Source organism: Ctenocephalides felis, unplaced genomic scaffold (genome assembly GCF_003426905.1).
Source record: "Ctenocephalides felis isolate EL2017-DRISC unplaced genomic scaffold, ASM342690v1 CF-g0.4_SCAFFOLD_01604, whole genome shotgun sequence".
NCBI classification, from domain to species: Eukaryota; Metazoa; Arthropoda; class Insecta; order Siphonaptera; family Pulicidae; genus Ctenocephalides; species Ctenocephalides felis.
In genome coordinates this window covers 58,170,996-58,192,323 of record NW_020537758.1, presented here as the reverse complement: position 1 = coordinate 58,192,323, position 21,328 = coordinate 58,170,996, and the positions used below count along the sequence as shown (strand labels likewise).

Below are 21,328 nucleotides of genomic sequence, written 5' to 3'. Positions count from 1 at the left end.
GAGGCGCTCTGCGATACGTAAAACAACTTCTGCAAATTTGGATCTAAAACAAGCGTACGGTTGTGCCACTTTTTTGATCTGCCATAATTTTGTTAAATTACCAATTAGCTGAAAGAAAAGTAAATTAAATGGCAATTTGGACATTTGTCTACGTGTAGATGCTGAAATACGATAATTAAAATAGAATAAAATCAAATCAAATCATACAAGCAAAGGTCGAGGGTTACAACTGTCTACACTCCAAGGACGGTTGTGACTATTCTACAATTATGTTAAAAATGTCTGTATAAACACCAAAATGGTTTATAGCGATTTTTATAGTCAGAAATATGTAACACAACACAACATATTCATTCAAACAAAGCTTATGGATATAATATAACAATATATAACAAAACATCATTTTTTGAACAAAGTTAACAAGAAATATTTATGATTTTTTTCTTGTATTGAATTTTCTATTTTTTTCTTCTTTGTATTTTGTCTTAGTTAGGTTAAATTTTTCTCTATCTGTCTAATCTTTACCCGAAAAGGATGAGACGCACAACCACATGTCGCAACTCAACGCCCACTTTTGAAAACAAATCGTTACGCTGTGCTAAATTATCTACGCAAAAACTAATTGCTGATAAACGGCATACTACCAATGTTAACCTTACACCAAAACAACAAAGTGATCTATCTGTATACAAGAAACATCTATCATTAAAAAAAATCGAACAAAGAAACTTTTTTGACTCTTTAAAAGCAATGCGGTAATAATCATCAAAATATACTGCATCTTTCTACATTTGACCCTATCATACATAAGAAATGAAATAATACCTGATCATATTATATATAAATACATTAGAAAATTTCTTGGTTTAGGTTTTTAGTCGGGAATACAGTCATAAAGATTTTTGCTTAGCTCATCTTTTCACTGACCTTAAATTTGAAGGTGGGATATTAGGTTTAGCTTATGTTGGTTCACCTAGAAGAAACTCTGTTGGTGGAATTTGCACACCAGGTACTAACACAACTCATTCCTATATATATATATATATATATATATATATATATATATATCTGTGTGTATCTGTAAATCATCCATTCTGATCATTTTTTATTGTAATTCAATTCAACTATTTCAATCAGTTCTTGGCAATTTATTAATTGTTTTTATTTCCATGTTTTATACTAATGTTAAATATATATATATATATATATATATATATATATACAGGGCCGGTCCTAGGGTCCTTGGCGCCCGCATGCAACTTTTTTTTTTCAAAATTAGATATAATCTAGAAGGGTATAAGATATATTGATTTTAAATTTATTTATTATTATCGATATCAATAAATAAAACAATCTCTATCATAATTTCACATTTTAGTAATATTCAATATGTAGTAAATTGTTTAAAGATTTAAGTTCAACTACCATAGCAAAAGAATTAATATTTTTGTTAGATTAAAGTTATAGAATTTAAGAAATGCATTTCAGAAATAGTATTTATTATTTTGATATAATGAGGCGATTCGGGAGTTGATTATAATCAAGTATTTTAAAATTGTATGTGCAATATTAATATTTAAAAAAACTAGCATTTAATTTCAAACATAACACTCGATCTAACATTTCATGTTGGATTTTTTAAATTTTAATTTAATTTAATTTTTCATCATTTACAATATCCAAAATATTCTCTTCATTGATATCGTAAGAGCCGTCATATTCAGAGTATCAGCTTGTTGTTTTAAAGTTAAATTTTTAACGTATTTTAGAACTATTGTTCAAAAACAATAAAAAATTGCATGCAAGGCAGGACCGGCCCTGTATATATATATATATATATATATATATATATATATATATATCTTGTAAGCATTTTTATATAGAACAGAATTATACGCAATTATGTGTATTTAACTATTAAAACTATTAATATATAATACTGATATTTTTGAGGTCTATTAAAACTATTAATATATAATACTGATATTTTTGAGGTCTATTGATTCAATTCAATTCAATTCTATTCAGATGCCTTCTGCATATTATTACTGTTGAGCATCTCTTTGTCAAGATTATAATTTATTTCCAAACTTATCATGCATTGAATATATATTAAATTTAATTTGTATCTAAATTAATAATTTTTAACAGAATATTTCAAGAATGGCTATACATTGTATCTGAATTCTGGATTAAGCAGCAGTAGGAATCATTATGGTCAAAGAGTGATAACGAGAGAAGCTGATTTAGTAACAGCCCATGAGTTTGGTCATAATTGGGGGTCGGAACATGATCCTGATATTCCCGAATGCTCTCCCTCAGCCAGTCAAGGCGGAAGCTTCTTGATGTATACCTATAGTGTTAGCGGCTACGACGTTAATAATAAAGTAAGTCATCATTTCGTTTATATTAGGTGAAGGAAAAAGAAATCCATTATTAACTTCCCGTAGGGTAAGTTATAGTAATCGTCCAAAAATCGAAATTGAACATTTTGCCATAATAATTTTAACTTTGCAATTCAGTTTATATAATTTTTATAAATATTAGACAATGTCCTTCATTTCAAATGCGATTGATTAAGTTTTGTTCATTTACTTTTCTGTATACATATATAAGTTACAGTATTTCTAATAATCTATTTAAAAATATTTAATATTTCATTTCGGGAAGTTCCAGCAATTTGCCTTAAGGCACTATGCCATACACAACTAGTTTTTTTTCATGAAATTGAAGGCTTTAATTACCATAGTTAGAATGATCTGATTTAGGTCAATTACCTGCCGTTTTGTTCGACAACTTATTACCATTGTGCTCTCTCTTAGAAGCCCTCGCCCCTATTGGACAAAAGTTGAGACAGTCGATTTTTACAAACCTCTTCTGAAATAAATTTTTTCAGCAAAACTGTTCTCCATGGTTTGCCATAATATTTAAAAACAATAATGTAATTAAAGTCATATTTCAAACTAGTAACTAGAAAACGAACGAACACGTTAACTCGGAGTATTTTCTAAAAGCAAATTTTCACAAATTAATAATATTTATAATTGAACTAGTTTCCGTAGGACTCTAATGGTTTTGTATGTTTATTAAAACCAAGCACTCTATCGTTATACCAAGCAAATCGTCTAATTTATATTTTAACAAACTTTGATAAATATTTAAAATTAAACTACTTGTCGTAAGGCCGTAATATAGTAAGTTCTGTAAGACCATGATATTTATCGCCAAAAAAAGTTCCATAAAAATCGGCTTAATTTTCACCTAAAAACAGCTCGGTAGATTTTCACCTAAAACTAATCAGTATCATTCTCAATTAATCTCTTTTGAACAGTTTTTGATTTTTTAAAATCGATTCGGTAGTATGAGCTTAAATGTGGACGAATGGTTTAACACTTTTTTTCCAAATTACAAAGAAACGGCTCGGTCGATCGTCGCACAAAACTGAGAAACGATAATTCTCATTGAGATATATGAAATGGTTTTTAGATTTCTGCAATCGGTTCAGGCGTTTCTGAGCAAACGTCGATGAAAGGTCTAATTTTGACAAATGCCAAAAAAAATTATACTAATTTTTGCAAACTTTGACGAATTTTTAAAGCTAAACGAGTTGTCGAAGGGCCGTAATACTTTAGTATGATCTAGAAGACGAAAAAATAATAATAAAAATCGACGAAAAAAAAATTTAGCACTTTATTACAAGAAAACGGCCCGACCGATCTCTACCAAAAACTAATCAGCACGATTCCCAACCAATATCTTTCGAACGGTTTTTGAATTTTCAAATCGATTCAGAATTGCAGGCTAAAACGTGGACGAAAATTTTTTCACTTTTTTGCGATTTATAAAGAAACGGCTTGACCGATCGTCGCACAAAACTGACCTAGTCCTCATCGAGACCATAGTGTCCTCAGCGAAACACATCGAAGGGCTTTTAAATTTTTGAAATCGGTCCGGCCGTTTTTTGAAAACGTCGGTTTACGGCAAAAAATCACACACGCGCGCACACACACACACACACATAAATACTTTTTCCAAATTTGGTCTCATTCGATCCAGAAGGCTTGAAACATCGAGAAAACATCAAATTAGCGAATCGGAATTACGCGAAGAAATGCAAACATTTTAATTTTCATTTTTTGACCCATCACTATATCTTACTCTACGGAAAGTTAACAATATGAGAAAGCCGAATAAAGTATTATGCATACGAAATCAATCATTGAATTCAATCTGAATTGAATAATTTTGAATAGTTTTTAATTATTGATCAATTTGAACACTTGCGGTATAAATGTTAGGTATAGAAAATTGTCTGAGTGTTGAAATCTCTATGCGTCATCTGGTCATTTTGACTACAAAATGGCAAATTTGCACTCTTTCCATGTTGAAAATATAAATTTTCGAGTTTCAAAATAAGTTGAGTTGATTGTATGATTGGTCGAAGTTAAATAACTGTATTTATCGAAATTATTGAAAATGGAAATTTTTTCCTAATTTTAGTTTAATCCACTCATTATTTTCCAGCGATTTTCTCCGTGCAGCTTGAGATCAATTCGAAAAGTACTTCAGGCTAAATCCGGTCGTTGTTTTTCGGAACCGGAAGAAAGCTTTTGTGGAAATTTGCGCGTTGAAGGCGAAGAGCAGTGCGATGCTGGTTTACTGGGAACGGAAGACAATGATATGTGTTGTGATAAAAATTGCAATCTTCGCAAAGACCCCGTCGCACGTTGCAGGTATTTATGCAAGTATTACTTGTATTGAATTTTGTTTCCAATATTCTTCAACGTCAATAGTTTTTTCATTACCTCATATATATCAAATCATAAAAAAATGTCTCGACAGATTATGTTACAATTCTTGGACATTTTATTCGAGAAACTGTCGATGAAATCAAAACTTAGGTTCACATACTTCAAGCGCATCCATACAATTTCAGAAGGACATGAAACGCCAAAAGAATATAAAATTATTAAACTGGATTTTTTGGTGATAATATAAACAATCTCATTTTTCCGAAAAGTTAAAAAAATCACAACTTTTTTTTAAATCTACGGTGTCAATTAAATCCCACTCATCAATTTTTTGTCGACACATGTGCACGAAGTTCGATACATGTGTAAACTAGAAAAAAAGTCCGGCTTTTGTTGAAATTTTAGAACAAATCCTCAATTATTCATCATCCATTATTGCTAAACTCCGTAACAATTAATAAAAATTATCTCTCATTTTCAGTATATATTTATAAGTATATATTTTTAAGCTTCGGATATTAGGTTGGTTTTTCGGATTAGTGCTAGCAATGATTTCGAGAAAGAACTTTAGTGCGCAGCCAACTTGTATAGGTGCCATTTCAACATTTTGAAAGCATTTTAGTCAGTCCAATTCTCATTTTTTTGACCTTGAATAGGTTCACCAGACTCACATTTTTTGTTGCCATACATTTTTGGCGCTGCTAAATATTTGTCAGACGCCAATTCATTTATTATTAATTTCCCGAAGGAGAAGTTTATGTTTTCATCAAAAAATCCGATTCGCTAATTTTATGTTTTCGACGATTTAAGCCATTCTGAATCGAATGAGACCAAATTTGGAGAAAGTATGCGTGTATGTGAACAAATTTTTTGCTATAAATCGAAATTTTCTCAAAAACGGCCGGACCGATTTCAAAAATTTAAAAGCCATTCGATGTATCTCGATGAGGACTAGCGTTTATCAATTTTGCGCGACGATCAGCCAAGCCGTTTCTTTGTAATTCGCAGAAAAGTGAAAAAAAAATTGTCCACGTTTTAGCCCACAATTCTGAATCGATTTTGAAAATTCAAAAACTGTTCGAAAGATATTGGTTGGGAATCGTGCTGATTAGTTTTTGGAAAAGATCGGTTTTCTTGTAATAAAGTGAAAAAAAATTTTTTTCGACGATTTTCATGTTATTTTTTTTTGACGGTAGATACCATAATCTTATCTTACTAAAATATTACGGCCCTACGACAAGTGGTTTAATTTTAAAAATTCTTCAAAGTTTGCAAAAACTAGCATCGTTTTTTCGGCATTTGTCAAAATTAGACCTTTCATCGACGTTTACTCAAAAATGTCGGAGCCGATTTCAGAAATTTAAGAGCCATTTGAGGTATCTCAATGAAAACTTTCGTTTGTCAGTTTTTTGCGACGATCCGCAAAGCTGTTTCTTTGTAATTTGGAAAAAAGTGTTAAACTTTTCGTCCACATTTAAGCTCATACTACCGAATCGATTTTAAACAATCTAAAACTGTTTGAAAGCTATTAGTTGGGAATGATACTGATTAGGTTTAGGTGAAAATCTACCGAGCCGTTTTCTTATAATTAACTGTTGAAAAAAAAAATTAAGCCGATTTTTATGGAACTATTTTAGACGATATATATCATTATGAACTTTCTGAAATATTACTGCTTTACGACAAGTAGTTTAATTTAAAAAAAATCATCAAAGGTTAAGAAAATGAGTAGTTTTTTTGACGTTTGTTAAAATTAAAATGAGACGATTTGCTTGGTATAACGATAGAGTACTTATTGTTAGTCTTAATATAATGAACATACTAAAATTCGAAAATTTGCTTTTTGAAAATACTCCGAGTTAACGTGTTCGTTCGTTTTCAATTATGTGTAATAAATTCACTCGGAATACTTTTAATCACTCATAAATTGTTTTTTTTTTATTGATTAAGTCGATTATTTACACATATCGGGAAGTTCATATAACTTGCCTCAAGGCAAAATACCAATACTAGTGGTGTATGGCATCGTGCCTTAAGGCAAATTGCTGGAACTTTCCGTGCCAAAAATTATTTACATCCATTTTTTCTAAGGTATGCCAAAATATTCAGAAACCCTTGCAATATAAAGATATATAAAAAAATTATTTTGGATTTGTTTGCGGTTACTATAAATTACCCTACTACTAATCAAAGTTCTAATTTTGACAAATACCAAAAAAACGAAACCAATTTTTGCAAACTTTGACGAATTTTTAAAGTTAAACGAGTTGTCGTAGGGCCGTAATATTTTAGTATGATCTAGAAGACTATGGTATCTATCGTCAAAAAAATAATAATAAAAATCGTCGAAATAAATTTTTATCACTTTATTACAAAAAAGGGCCCGGCCGACGTCTACCAAAAACTAACCAGCACGATTCCCAACCAATATCTTTCGAACGGTTTTTGAATTTTTAAACGATTCAGAATTGCGGGCTAAAACGTGGACGAAAAATTTTTCACTTTTCTGCGATTTACAAAGAAACGGCTCGGCCGATCGTAGCGCGAAACTGACAAACGATAGTCCTCATCGAGATACATCTATGGAAGCGTGGTCCATATTGTAGAAATAATAAATTCCACTAAATATTATGTTTTATACTCGGTTTATTTTATGTATGATTAGTATTGACAACACTATGTGTAATCATATTGATCATTTATAAAATATAGGTGGTATTTGTGTATTTACAATTAAAAAAGGAAAAGTTTTAAGAATTATAAATTTTCGCAATGAGACTAGGGAGAAACAATAGAGAGATCCGAACTGACACTTGCACTATTTTTGTTTCCTCCGTGCTGTCACTATGATGAGCCTATCTGTCCAGTAGAAATGCGATGCGTGTTGACAGGCCGCTACACATCGAATGGCTTTTAAATTTTTGAAATCGGTCCAGCCGTTTTGAGAAAACGTGGATTTACGGCAAAAAATCTGTTCACATACACACACACGTACTTTTTCCAAATTTGGTCTCATTTGATTCAGAATGGCTTCAAACGTCGAGAAAACATAAAATTAGCGAATCGGATTTTTTGATGAAAACATAAGTAATAACCCAAACATAACTTTGGGAAGTTAATAGCATATAAAATACACTAAAATAAAATATAAATAGATACATTGCGCCCGATTCTGTGCATATTTGGACAGCGCCCGACGGAGCGTTAAGAGTTTTGACATTATAATGGTAATGTTAAAAATTATCATAATTTCATTTTCTATACAGTGATAAAAACTCGCCATGTTGCCAGAATTGTCAATATATGCCAGCCGGCGTGAAATGTCGCGAGGCACAATACGCCACATGCGAACAAGAATCACGTTGCACGGGTACATCATCTGAGTGTCCACGTTCTCCTCCCATGATGGATGGTACCGGCTGTTTGGAGCGTGGAAAATGCCAAAGCGGGAAATGCATTCCATACTGCGAAACACAAGCATTACAAAGTTGCATGTGCGATATCAGTGAGTATACAAAATTTTTAATACATTTTATTGTTTATTGGTGATTGTTATTTTGTTTATTTAAATCATTTGTATGCGATAAGTTAAATCAAGATTAGAAACGTTTACGAGTTTAATTAATCACAGTCCATTAGGGTAGGGCGGAGCTAGTTGAGCAAGTTTTTACTTAATTTACTTAAACGGTACTTTTACTAGTACTTAATTTACTTACTTTTACTTAATTTACTTAAACGGATGTAGCTCCTCAATGAAAAGTCTCAATAAATTCCTATACGGCTTAATGGATTTGTTGTTTATGGCTTAACACAAGTGTTAATACTATTTTTTGGTAATAAGTAAAATTTAAAAGCTACAGCTGTTTAAATTGCAAAAAGTCAAGTATGCTCAATGTACCCCATAGATAGGGCTAGTTGAGCACCGAGAAAGTGTAATGAAATCATAGGATCAATGTCGATTAGTGATGAAATCAAATAAGTTTTTAACAACCAGTTCTATATTTATAGTCTTTATTGACAGAGAAAACAAAACTTATAGTAATTTTCTTTGAATAATTAACCAAAAGTAGAATCAACCGTATCTTAGGAATTGTTTTACCATTATATTCAGTATTTTTTTTAAAATCATTATTTCTTTATATTATTACTCAGAGAGTAATTTAAATCTAAAAATTAATTTCTGGAAGTTAATGGTAATTGTCTTAGTGACAGAACAAGTTTAGCAACTATGCTCAACTAACCCCAACTCGGAATTTCAAAATAAAAGTGAGTTTATAAAAAAAACGGTGAGAATTATACCCAGAATCTCTGTACATATTAAAAGTACTACAATCATATGGAAAAATAACATTTACCTGATTAAAAATAAATGACATTTGACTAAACCAGACGAAAACTCGTGATGAATTACTTTTTTACGTTTTGGTCTCAAAATAAACAAAACGCCATTGAGCCTCAGTCATTTGTCCAGCGGCCACTAGCGATTGCGGGATGTTTATTTCTCCCAAACCTCTATCTTTCCGCCATATAATGCCTAAACGGCGAATAGTTTTCGAGATATTTCGATTGCTCAACTTGCCCCTATGCTCAACTAGCCCCGCCCTACCCTATCAATATTTATGAAAAACTAATAATTGTTTATTAAAACTAGCAAACCGGGCGAACTCCATTTCACCACCAGATGATTTCATTTTATGTAACATTTCGTTTGGTGATTAAAAGATGAAGAAAAAAATTGACTGCTGTTGAAATTGAATAAAACTTTGCACAATATACATGATTGATATGATGGTTTCCAATTGAAATGTTAGGAAACGGATAACTTACTTTTTTTACTTTTTTGCACGATTTCACAGTGAACACAATGCCGGTTTGTCACATGAAATTAACTGAGCAGAGAACAATGAGTAGCTGTCAAACAAATGAGTAGCAGTCAAATAAAAAATATTAGTTTGTAGTACATGCTACGTATCAGAGATGACGCCGTATGTAAAAAAAGAAAAAATGTTTTCTGCTTTTCTGTTGGAATTTTTCTTCAATTTTCTTAGCTATAAACCGTGCGGAGCCCGAAACCTTTCCAACGAATGCAAAATTGTCGAAATCGGTTCGTGCGTTATGGAGTTATATCGTCAGGAAGGAAAACTCGACTTATTTTTATATAATAGATATGTCAACTCACAAAAACACACGCAAATATGTATCTATATTTTTGAGTTTTCGAAATATCCGCTCTTTGCTCGTATAACAGCAGCGTATATTCCGGGCATTTTTTCGATCAATGTATGCTTCCGCCGTTATTTTGTTCCAACGATTCGGTAGGCATAGATAAATAAGCATAATGTCGGTAGGAACGTTCAAAGCTGTTTCGTATTAGTTGGTTGCAATTTTCTTACTTTCCTGTCCAACTTGTCCCACAGCAACTCATCCGGCGACTGAGGAGGACAAATTTTTGTCGATGATTTTGAGAATACGGATCATCCGATTTGAATTATTTAAAAAACATTCGATTCGTATTGATAAGGATTCGTGTTGATTAGTTTCTGGCAAAAAAAAAACAAAAATGGTAATTCAGTTGTTGGGAGAACGCAATGTCCGATTTGAATAATTCAGAAATCATTTTTTTTATATTGAATAAACGAAAAACTGTTCAAATTACAATAAAAAATAGTATAAAACATGCTATTTGGCGGTCAAAAATGATCATTAGACATATGCACATTAAAGTATCAGATATTTTATAGAGATTTTAATAATGTGTACACATTTTGTGTAAATTTTTATGGGTTCCGTACCAAGATTTTTAATTTTGAAGTTCACCTATATGGTTCAAACAAATGTTGGTTAGTTTTTTTGATACGATTGGCTGAACCGTTTCTTTGTAATTGGCAAAAAAGTGAAAAAAAAATCGTCCATGTTTTAGATATTTTTTGGTATTTGGGCAAAGTTTTGAACAAAGATCGGCCGAGCCGTTTCTTCGTATTTAACTGTTGAAAAAACGTGACAAGTCATCAGAGTTTGAGAAATTTAGTAGCGCTTTTTTGGCGTCTTTCAAAATTTGACCTTCTATCGACGTTTTCTTAAAATCGTCTGAACCGTTTTCAAGAATTTAAAAGTCCTCTTCGTGTTTGGGCCGATAACCCTGCGACGACTCTGAGGGATCCTATTCGTGTTTGGACCGATAACTATGCGACGCCTCTGAGGCGTCTTATTTGTTTTTGAGCCGAATCCCTTGCGACGCTGCTGAGGCGTCATTGTAAGCTAAGGGGTTAATGGTTGAATTTTTTTTTTCAAAAATATTACGTCGACAACTCGTTAATTTTAAAAATTTGTAGAAAAATATGATACTCAAAATTTGTGACAAAATCCTCTTTTTTGATGTGATGAGTAAAAATTAGAATATCACAAATTTAAAAGCCTTTGGAATAATTTCGAGAAGGAGGAGCCGCGATTAGATTTGCGAGAAAATCGGCCAAGTCATTAGAAATTAGAAATGGCTTTGGAATTAGTAAAATATTTAGTGAGCTGTCTCTAGCTGTGTCAAAAATATTACCATTAACTAAATCATTAAACAATATCAATGACTACGCACATGATTTATGTAATCGTGCAGTTGAAAATTTTATAGAAAAATCTAAATCTCAATTTCGGTTGATTAAGTCAATTATAATACATTTCGGGAAGTTTATGTAACTTGCCTTAAAGAAAAATGCCACTCTCAACTAGTTCTAAAAAACTTCATCTGTTCATGGGGAAAATTTACCCAATGTCTAATTTTTAATTAGAAGTGATTTTCCGAAGTAAAAGCTATATTATTTGGCTAATGCTAAATACCAACTTCATTGACAAATTTTTACAAAGATTATACCTAAATATTCATGAGCAAAGTTAGAACAACTACCTATTTAATTTATCTCTTGTAAAATTCATTTTTTAACTTAATATACCTTTATTTACTTATTTTTCCCATTTACTATTTTCTTATTTTTCACATCTTTGCCTGCGTATGTTGGTTCTTTTCACCCCAGCCCCATGTAATTTTTTATAGATGTTATATAAAAAATCTTTCGTATCTAAGGTAAAAATATCAATGCATATCAGAAAACAATTAAATACCGTAAATTAAAGTAGACCTTTAAACTCCGCTCCACCCTATATTTACATTAATTTTTATATGAATATTTACCATTCAATTTCGTAGTATCTATTAAAAAAGTAGTAAAAAAATAAAGAAAAAGTCTTCAAAAAATTCGAAAGATTGTCGGGGGTGATCAACCCGTAAAAAAAAAATAAAAAATAAAACCTGCAATAAAAAATTAAGCACTTTCATTGAATTGAAAAATCTGAATCAGGGTTCAGTAAAAAATGTTTTCTGAAATAAATCGAGAATAAAAATAATATAATTACTATACTAAATTTCCTTACAAAATAGAGGTTTCTGATGAGAGGATGAAAATTTAGAGTAATTTATACACGCACAAAAATAACAGATGATTTGTTATGCTTATAAGATTACATATGAATCCATTAATAACTTGCTAATAATTTAACTTTTGTTAAAAAAATTAAAATAATTATTTCATATTTTATTATTTAGTTGGAGACGCTTGTAAACGTTGTTGCAGGATGAGTATGAACGAAACATGTTTTCCTGTTGATCCACAAGATATTTTGCCAGATGGTACACCTTGTATTCAAGGCTTTTGTAATAAGGTATTGTAAAATTGATTGAGAATTATATATATATATATATATATATATACATATATATATATATATATACATATATAACAAAGTCTAATAATCGGCCATGACATCAATAAAATCATAAACTTTTTAATTCATATTTGATGCACATATAAAAACATAGACTTTTTAACATACATCTATCCAGATAATAAATAGAGAGAAAACTAAGATATGCTTCTTAAAATAAATTTAACAGATCCATACGTTTCGAGTTCCAATTTGACTCTTCATCAGTAGAAACAAAACATGCAAGTAATTAAAACATTAAACACAAACAAAAACATTTCAAAGAAATTAGTACTTTGCAAAGAAACATGTTAGGGAGAAATATGAATTACTTATACTTCGAAAAAAATAATATATTCAAAAGTCATATCTAGGAGAATTCAATACGAATGCCAACATTCATGCTTTGTATTTAATTTCGATATTCGTATTTCCTTCTTTTAGATATGTACATCCTAGACTTCATTCTAGTGGAATATTCTGTCAATTACAATAATTAAACTAACAATAAGTAAATAATTTGTAATATTTTAAGAAAAAAATAATAGTAATGATAATTTAGTAAGAAGAACGTTATGATCAATTTTGACAAAAGCTTTATTGTAATCAGTGTAAATAACATCAACTTGTCCATTAGTGTTTCAGCTAGAAATTGTTTTATGGAAATAAACATATAAAAAAGATATTTCCATGTATAAAAATATATATTAAATTTTGTTGATTATCAAACTTTACAAAATGTCATGATCATATTTCTCTCAAATTCATAGCTCACTTGATTTCCATATATATCTAAACAAAAGCTCTTTTTTATCGGAGAATCTAGCCAAAACCTGAGTAAGCGCCTTCATCAACACAAAAATAATTAAAACTAGTTGGTTTGGTATTTAGCCTTGAGGCAAATTACATGAACTTCCCGATATGTGTAAATAATCGACTTGATCAAAAAAATGTGTAAATAATATACTTCATCAATCCTACTTTAAAAAAAACGATAATAATTTTAGCAAAGTTTGACGAATTTTTAAAATTAAACTACTTGTCGTAAGGCCGTAATATTACAATAAGTTCTATAAGACCATGATGTATATCGCCAAAAAAAGTTCCACGAAAAACGGCTTGATTTTTTTTTTTAACAGTTAATTACAAGAAAACGGCTCGGTAGATTTTCACCTAAAATTAATCAGTACCATTCCCATCTAATATCTTTCGAACAGTTTTTGATTTTTTAAAATCGGTTCGGTAGGATGGGCTTAAATGTGGACGAAAATTTAACACTTTTTTTCAACAGTTAATTACAAGAAAACGGCTCGGTAGATTTTCACCTAAAATTAATCAGTACCATTCCCATCTAATATCTTTCGAACAGTTTTTGATTTTTTAAAATCGGTTCGGTAGGATGGGCTTAAATGTGGACGAAAATTTAACACTTTTTTTCAACAGTTAATTACAAGAAAACGGCTCGGTAGATTTTCACCTAAAATTAATCAGCATCATTCCCAAATGATATCTTTCGAACAGTTTTTGATTTTTCAAAATCGATTCGGTAGGATGAGCTTAAATGTGGACGAAAATTTAACACTTTTTTTCAACAGTTAATTACAAGAAAACGGCTCGGTAGATTTTCACCTAAAATTAATCAGCATCATTCCCAAATGATATCTTTCGAACAGTTTTTGATTTTTTAAAATCGGTTCGGTAGGATGAGCTTAAATGTGGACGAAAATTTAACACTTTTTTTCAACAGTTAATTACAAGAAAACGGCTCGGTAGATTTTCACCTAAAATTAATCAGCATCATTCCCAAATGATATCTTTCGAACAGTTTTTGATTTTTTAAAATCGGTTCGGTAGGATGAGCTTAAATGTGGACGAAAATTTAACACTTTTTTTCAACAGTTAATTACAAGAAAACGGCTCGGTAGATTTTCACCTAAAACTAATCAGTATTATTCCCAACTAATATCTTTCGAACAGTTTTTGATTTTTTAAAATCGGTTCGGTAGGATGAGCTTAAATGTGGACGAAAAGTTCAACACTTTTTTTCAAATTACAAAGAAACGGCTTGGCAGATCGTTGCACAAAACTGACAAACAATAGTCCTCACCGAAATACATCAAATGGCTTTTAAATTTCTAAAATCGGTTCAGGCGTTTTTGAGAAAACGTCGATCAAAAGTCTAATTTTGACAAATGCCAAAAAGACCATACTGATTTTTGCAAACTTTGACGAATTTTTAAAGCTGAACCAGTTGTCGTAGGGCCGTAATGTTTTAGTATGACCTAGAAAACTATGGTATCTATCGTCAAAAAAATAATCATAAAAATCGTCAAAATTTTTTTTTTAAAAACTTTATTACAAGAAAACGGCCCGGCCGATCTTTACCAAAAACTAATCAGCACGATTCCCAACCAATATCTATCGAACGGTTTTTGAATTTTCAGAATCGATTCAGAATTGCGGGCTAAAACGTGGACGAAAAATTTTTCACTTTTCTGCAATTTACAAAGAAACGGCCCGGCCGATCACCGCACAAAACTGAGAGACGATAGTCCTCATCGAGATACATCAAATGGCTTTTAAATTTTTGAAATCGGTCCAACCGTTTTAGAGAAAACGTCGATTTACGGCAAAAAATCTGTTCACACACACACACACACATACACACACACACACACACACATACACATACACACACACACACATACTTTTTCCAAATTTGGTCTCATTCGATTCAGAATGGCTCGAAACGTCGAGAAAACATAAAATTAGCGATTCGGATTTTTTGATGAAAACATAAACTTCTCCTTCGGGAAGTTAAAAATCTCAAACAATTCAAAACCATGTTAACCGAACATATAAATAATTTAAATCATAATATAGATTTTTTCAACCCAAAAATTTTACATTCTGAAGACAACGTAATTAAAAGAAGATTCGAGGGGTTGTTTTTGCAATTGCATAACGACAGAGTCATAAACAAACGATTTGACAATGCAGCCCTGAACGAAACAAACACGTGATTCCTAAATAGTGTGTCGAATTTCTGAAGAAACGACCATCGCTTTTTAAATTTCTCGTAAAATTTGAACACATGTTAAAAACTGCTTCAAGAAAAAATGTGGCATTTCTATCTTAAACTCCGTACAGTAAATACATAGTTTCGACAACTTTTTATGTCATCATGTTTATTTGTGTGTTTTACCTTCTGGGATTGATGTTTTCATAAGTTATATTAGGATATAAAATTATAAGTGTTTTATTATTATTATTATTATTTTTCCTATGAAATTTCTTACATATTATTTATTTAGTTTTAATTTTTATAGTTAAATTGATTGCCACTGAATGAAGGCTAAGATGCTAGCCGAAACGTATGAATTTTAAATAAATCTCTAGAAACTCTCATACTATTTTTATTGATGTAACGACCGACTTTTTAACTCAAATTAAATATATCATATCAACATCAAATTCAAGACTAAATATATATTCCAGGGACTATGTGAAAAAACGGTACAAGATGTTGTTGAACGCTTTTGGGACATAATAGAAGATATAAACATAAATAAAGTGCTACTGTTCTTGAGGGATAATATAGTTGGAACAGTGATACTAGTCACAGCTTTAATTTGGCTTCCAGCAAGTTGTGTTGTTACATATATTGACAGAAGAAAACGTAGAATGGAGGAAAAAGAATTTGATTGGAGTCAAAGGCAAGATCTTGTGCATCCATCAGATCATAGACGAATTATACAAGTTCGGTAAGTATTCATTTTTTAACTTTTCAAAGAAGACGTTAATCGTAATTAGTAAGTGTAGTATTTACAGCATATGTAATAAAAATCTGACTTTAAAGATGATAGAAAGAGTAGGAAAGTGAAAGGACTAAAACAGTTCTATTATGAAGAATAATCGCAATTACATATAAAATAAATATAGAACATTATTTAGCAACGTACATAATCATTTTAAGAAATTAAGGGGAATACCCAAGATTTGCCTTAAATAGTAATTTTTTTCTGAGTTTGTAATTTGAACGAAGTCGTTTATTTCATTCGATTTTAACGGAATGAGATCTTGTGATAAACTAATTCATAACTTCCCGTAGGGTAAGTTATGGTAATCAACTTGTTTGAGGTTTCTGGGCATTTTGGCATACTCCAGAAAAATTGGTGTGTGTATGTATGTATGTGTGAATACAATTTTTCGTCGAGGTTTTTGGGTGTACCGCACATGTTTGATTCAAAAAGCATTTGATTTTCGATCCCTACTTATGGGGATTAGTGCTAGGGATTATCGGTTTTCAAAAGCCGGTTTTTGAAAACCGACAAACCTTAGTTGTGATTAATTTTTGGCAAGGACAGGCCAAAATTCACAGATAAGGAGCTAATAGTGTAAAAATTGCAGTTGCACAAAATATCCGATTCGAACGATTCAAAAAACATTTTGCTTGTGAAGAAATTATTTGTTTTTAGGGAAAACAATAAAAATTTATTTCAAAATTTCGATTTTTTACTTCCCGAAGGAGAAGTTAATGTTTTTGTCAAAAAATCCGATTTGCTAATTTCATGTTTTCTCGACGTTTCAAGCCATTCTGAATCGAATGAGACCAAATTTGGAAAAAGTATGTGTGTGTGTGAACAGATTTTTTGCCGTAAATCGGCGTTTTCTCAAAAACGGATGGACCGATTTCAAAAATTTAAAAGGCATTCGATGTATCCCGATGAGGACTATTGTTTGCCAGTTTTGTGCGACGATTGGTCAAGCCGTTTCTTTAAAAATCGCAGAAAAGTGAAAAAATTTTCGTCTACGTTTCAGCCCGCAATCCTGAATTCATTTTGAAAATTCAAAAACCGTTCGAAAGATATTGGTTGGGAATCGTGCTGATTAATTTTTGGTACAGATCGGCTGGGCCGTTTTCTTGTAATAAAGTTTTTAAACAAAAATTCGACAATTTTTATGATTATTTTTTTGACGGTAGTTACTATAGTCTTCTAGATCATACTAAAATATTATGGCCCTACGACAACTCGTTTAGCTTTTCGTCAAAGCTTGCAAAAATTAGTATGGTCTTTTTGGCATTTGTCAAAATTAGAACTTTCATCGAGGTTTGCTCAAAAACGCCTGAACCGATTCCAGAAATTTAAAAACCATTTGATGTATCTCGATGAGGATTAACGTTTCTCAGTTTTGAATGACGATCGGCCGAGCCGTTTTTTTGTAATTTGAAAAAAAGTGTTGAACTTTAACTGTTTTTCACAATCTCTCATACCAGGTACCTCTGTCTGACTGAGATATGAAAATAATGTATATATGTAAGTAAATAAAAAAAAAAAAAACTTTTCGTCCACATTTATGCTCATACTACCGAATCTATTTAAAAAAATCAAAAACTGTTCGAAAGATATTAGTTAGGAATGATTTTGATTAGTTTTAGGTGAAAATCTACCGAGCCGTTTTTTTGAAATTAACTGTTGAAAAAAAAATTTAAGCTGATTTTCATGGAACTTTTTTTGGCGATATATATCATGGTCCTATAGAACTTACTGAAATATTAAGGCCTTGCGACAAGTAGTTTAATTTTAAAAATTCATCAAAGTTTGAGAAAATGAGTAGTTCTTTAGACATTTGTTAATATTAAAATTTAACGATTTACTTGGTATAACGATAGATAGAGTAACTCTTAATAAACATTAAAGTTCTACAAAAAAACTGGCTCAATTATAAAAATTATTGATTTTTGAAAATTTGCTTTTAAAAAATATTTCGACCGGGTTGACGTGTTCGATTTTTAATAATGTGTAATAAATCCACTTCGAATACTTTTAACTACTCATGTAACATTCTATATTTAATTAGTATTAGTCATGCAACAATTATCATTGTAACAAACATACGTAATGTATTTACAAACATTCGTAATATATTTACAAGCATTCGAAATGTATTTACAAAACATTCGTAATATATTTTCAAACATTCGAAATGTATTTACAAAACATTTCGTAATATATTTACAAAATTCGCTGTACGTAAATATTTTGTCAACAACGCACGAGCATACGCGTGACGTCACCAAAGTGAAAGTTTACACACACAGCTATAAGCGAAGGGTCCTACGCGGAAGCAAGATGCAGCATACAATAGCGCAGGTACAACAAGGATAGAAGATTCTACTACGACTACTCACTATACCGTTAGACCTCAGGCGTACGGACAGAAAGGGATGAAGAACTTATGCAATCTGCGTCATCCGTGTAAGCAAGCGATAAGATGCCTTAATCATACGAGTCAGGATAAGTTAAAGAAAGATAAAAGATTAAGACGATAATACATGCAACTTTGCCCTGTGACTCAAGCGAGGGTGTGAGAAAGATAATCATATGTACACATTCCACAACACCGAAGGAGAAATTTGTCATAGCCAATTATCGATGACCTCAAGCGAGATGAGTTCATCATAGACCAATGACCATCTCATCCCCGAAGATTTTGGCGAGATGAACCGACGAAGAACCCCGAAACGATGCGAAGGAGCTCTCGGACGGACACGAAGGAACCACCACCCTCACCAAAATTCAACCCCACTACGGGAGTAGGAGAAGAAGGAATCGTATAAAAAGCCTAGCAGAATCCGAAAAATTGTCAAAAGTGTTTAGTTCGCCCGCGGCTAAAAGCTTTATGGTTATGATATTTCTCACTGAAATTGTTAACTAGTTGTTACTCAACCCTGACCATCACTTGGGACTTCAATCTAGTATTGAAGTTACAAACGGTCCGGTAAAGTTGTTGTAAAGAATTTTCTCTGAGTTCTTACAACCTGACGCCCGAATCATTTTGCTCTCTCTCCGAGCCGAATTGATTCACCATCCAACGCGCTATTTCTAAGTTAATTCAGTGTCTGTATTATTTTATCGCATTTCTGTGAACCCACGAACAATTTTAATAAAGTTAATAGTTTTATAATTGTGTGTTTCTCATTTTAATAATAAAACCGTTACAAAACTGGCGCCCAACCGAGTGACCAGAAGCGATATGGCAGTCACGATGACCGAAGAAATGCTACAACGTTTGATGGGAGCTATTGGTACGCAAGCAAGCGTACGGACGGATCTGACGGCAGGCAGTTTCTCAAGATGCACGGCCAGATTCAACGGATCGAGGAATTCCGAGAAGGTCCAGGAATTCACGACGACGATTGCCCTGTACAAGGATATAGAGGGTATATCAGACGAGATGGCTCTGCGAGGTTTGCCACTACTGCTTCAAGACACAGCAGCTACGTGGTGGGAAGGCGTAAAAACGGAGGCAAGTACCTTTGACGACGCAATCCGTCTACTAAAGTCTTCGTTTGTCCCTAGTAAACCTCCACACAGCATCTTCATTGAATTTTTCGGAACACGTCAAGACAGAACCACAAGCACAGACTTATTCGTCTGTCAGAAGAGGGCTCTGTTAGCCCAACTACCGTATGAGATGCCACTCAACGCACAGATCGACATGCTCTATGGACTTTTGAATATGAGAATCCGTGAGCGTGTTGCACGGACTGCTGTGACGACTTTTGACGAGCTGCTACAGAAGGCACGCGCCATCGAAGCAATCCTTTTAGAAGCGGGAAAAGGAGACAGCAGTACCACGGAAAAGAAGAAGAGTTGCGCTTTCTGCGGCAACATTGGCCACACCATTAGCGAATGTCGAAAGAGGCAGAAAACCCTGCAGGTACCGAAGAAGGAGGAACCGGAAACCCGTGTCGAGCCACGAATCTCGTGCTACGGATGCGGTAAGGCAGGTGTAATAAGAAGCAAGTGTCCAGTCTGCACGGCCACACCAGTACAACAGGCGACAGCGGCGCTTGAGTGCGGATTCTTCGCACTAACCACGGAGGAAATCCAGAGGTGCAATTACTGCAAAAAGAGGGGACACATCAAACAGAACTGCAAAAAGCGACTGGCCTGGATAGCTAAGAAGAATTGGACCACCCCAGCACCTACTCCAGCTCCAGCTCCAGCTCCAGCTTCAGCTCCAACCCCAGTCCCAGCCGAACCTGTACAGCAAGTGCGAGAACTTCATCCGAGACCGGTGATCAGGACCCAGGTACAAGGCGTAGTAGGATACGCTTTCATAGATACTGGCGCAGAATCATCGATAGCGGGGCATGCGCTGTATCAACTGCTGAAATCCACGGGACACCGCTTCGATCAAATATTGATGAACTTGACGATGGCCGACGGAGAATCAAAATTATCGCAAGTCCTAAGAACTACGACGATTGTGCGTCTCGAGAACCGACCTATACCGACTCAATTCATTGTCATACCAGGGGCAACAAACGGTCGTACTCTATTGGGTATAGACTTCTTGCAGAAAGCCGGCTTGGTGCTGGATCTGAAGAACCGCACGTGGAATTTTGAAGACCACCCACAAAAGTATTACTTCGCACCACGGGAAGAGGTTACACAGGCGATGCAAACCCAGAGAACCATAGCTGCCAACCAAGCTACGATTACGGCCACCCCTCACGTAGAAGAAGAAATGGAAACAAATGATACGGACGACCAACTGATGCTGGACACATTGTTTGATGCCTGCTTTAGAGCAGCTGCACCACAGGAAGAAAATAACGATCGACATACGCTGGACTCGCTATTTGACGCATGCTTCCGTACAGCTGAATCCGTACCTACAATACATATAGCTTCGTTGGAATTACGCGAACATGAAGCCCACCCGGTTCCTGAGGAAGAACGGTATCAAGTCAGGCAACTACTCTCCAAAAACGCAGACCTCTTCAAGGAAGCCGACGGTCCCTGCAATCATGC

General features: G+C 33.0%; 1 protein-coding gene across 2 annotated transcripts in view; it reads left to right on the top strand.

The window, feature by feature from the left end:
* Positions 1-21,328, top strand: part of LOC113372468 (ADAM 17-like protease) — a 45,642-nt gene that overhangs the window by 17,339 nt on the left and 6,975 nt on the right. The window contains exons 6-11 of one of the 2 annotated variants that reach the window (XM_026612803.1): positions 871-1,009; positions 2,152-2,387; positions 4,525-4,733; positions 8,018-8,256; positions 12,346-12,461; positions 16,002-16,267. In XM_026612803.1, the coding sequence (XP_026468588.1) occupies positions 871-1,009; positions 2,152-2,387; positions 4,525-4,733; positions 8,018-8,256; positions 12,346-12,461; positions 16,002-16,267 (1,205 nt within the window). The remainder of the gene's footprint in view (positions 1-870; positions 1,010-2,151; positions 2,388-4,524; positions 4,734-8,017; positions 8,257-12,345; positions 12,462-16,001; positions 16,268-21,328) is intronic. The other variant, XM_026612802.1, reaches the window with a different exon arrangement.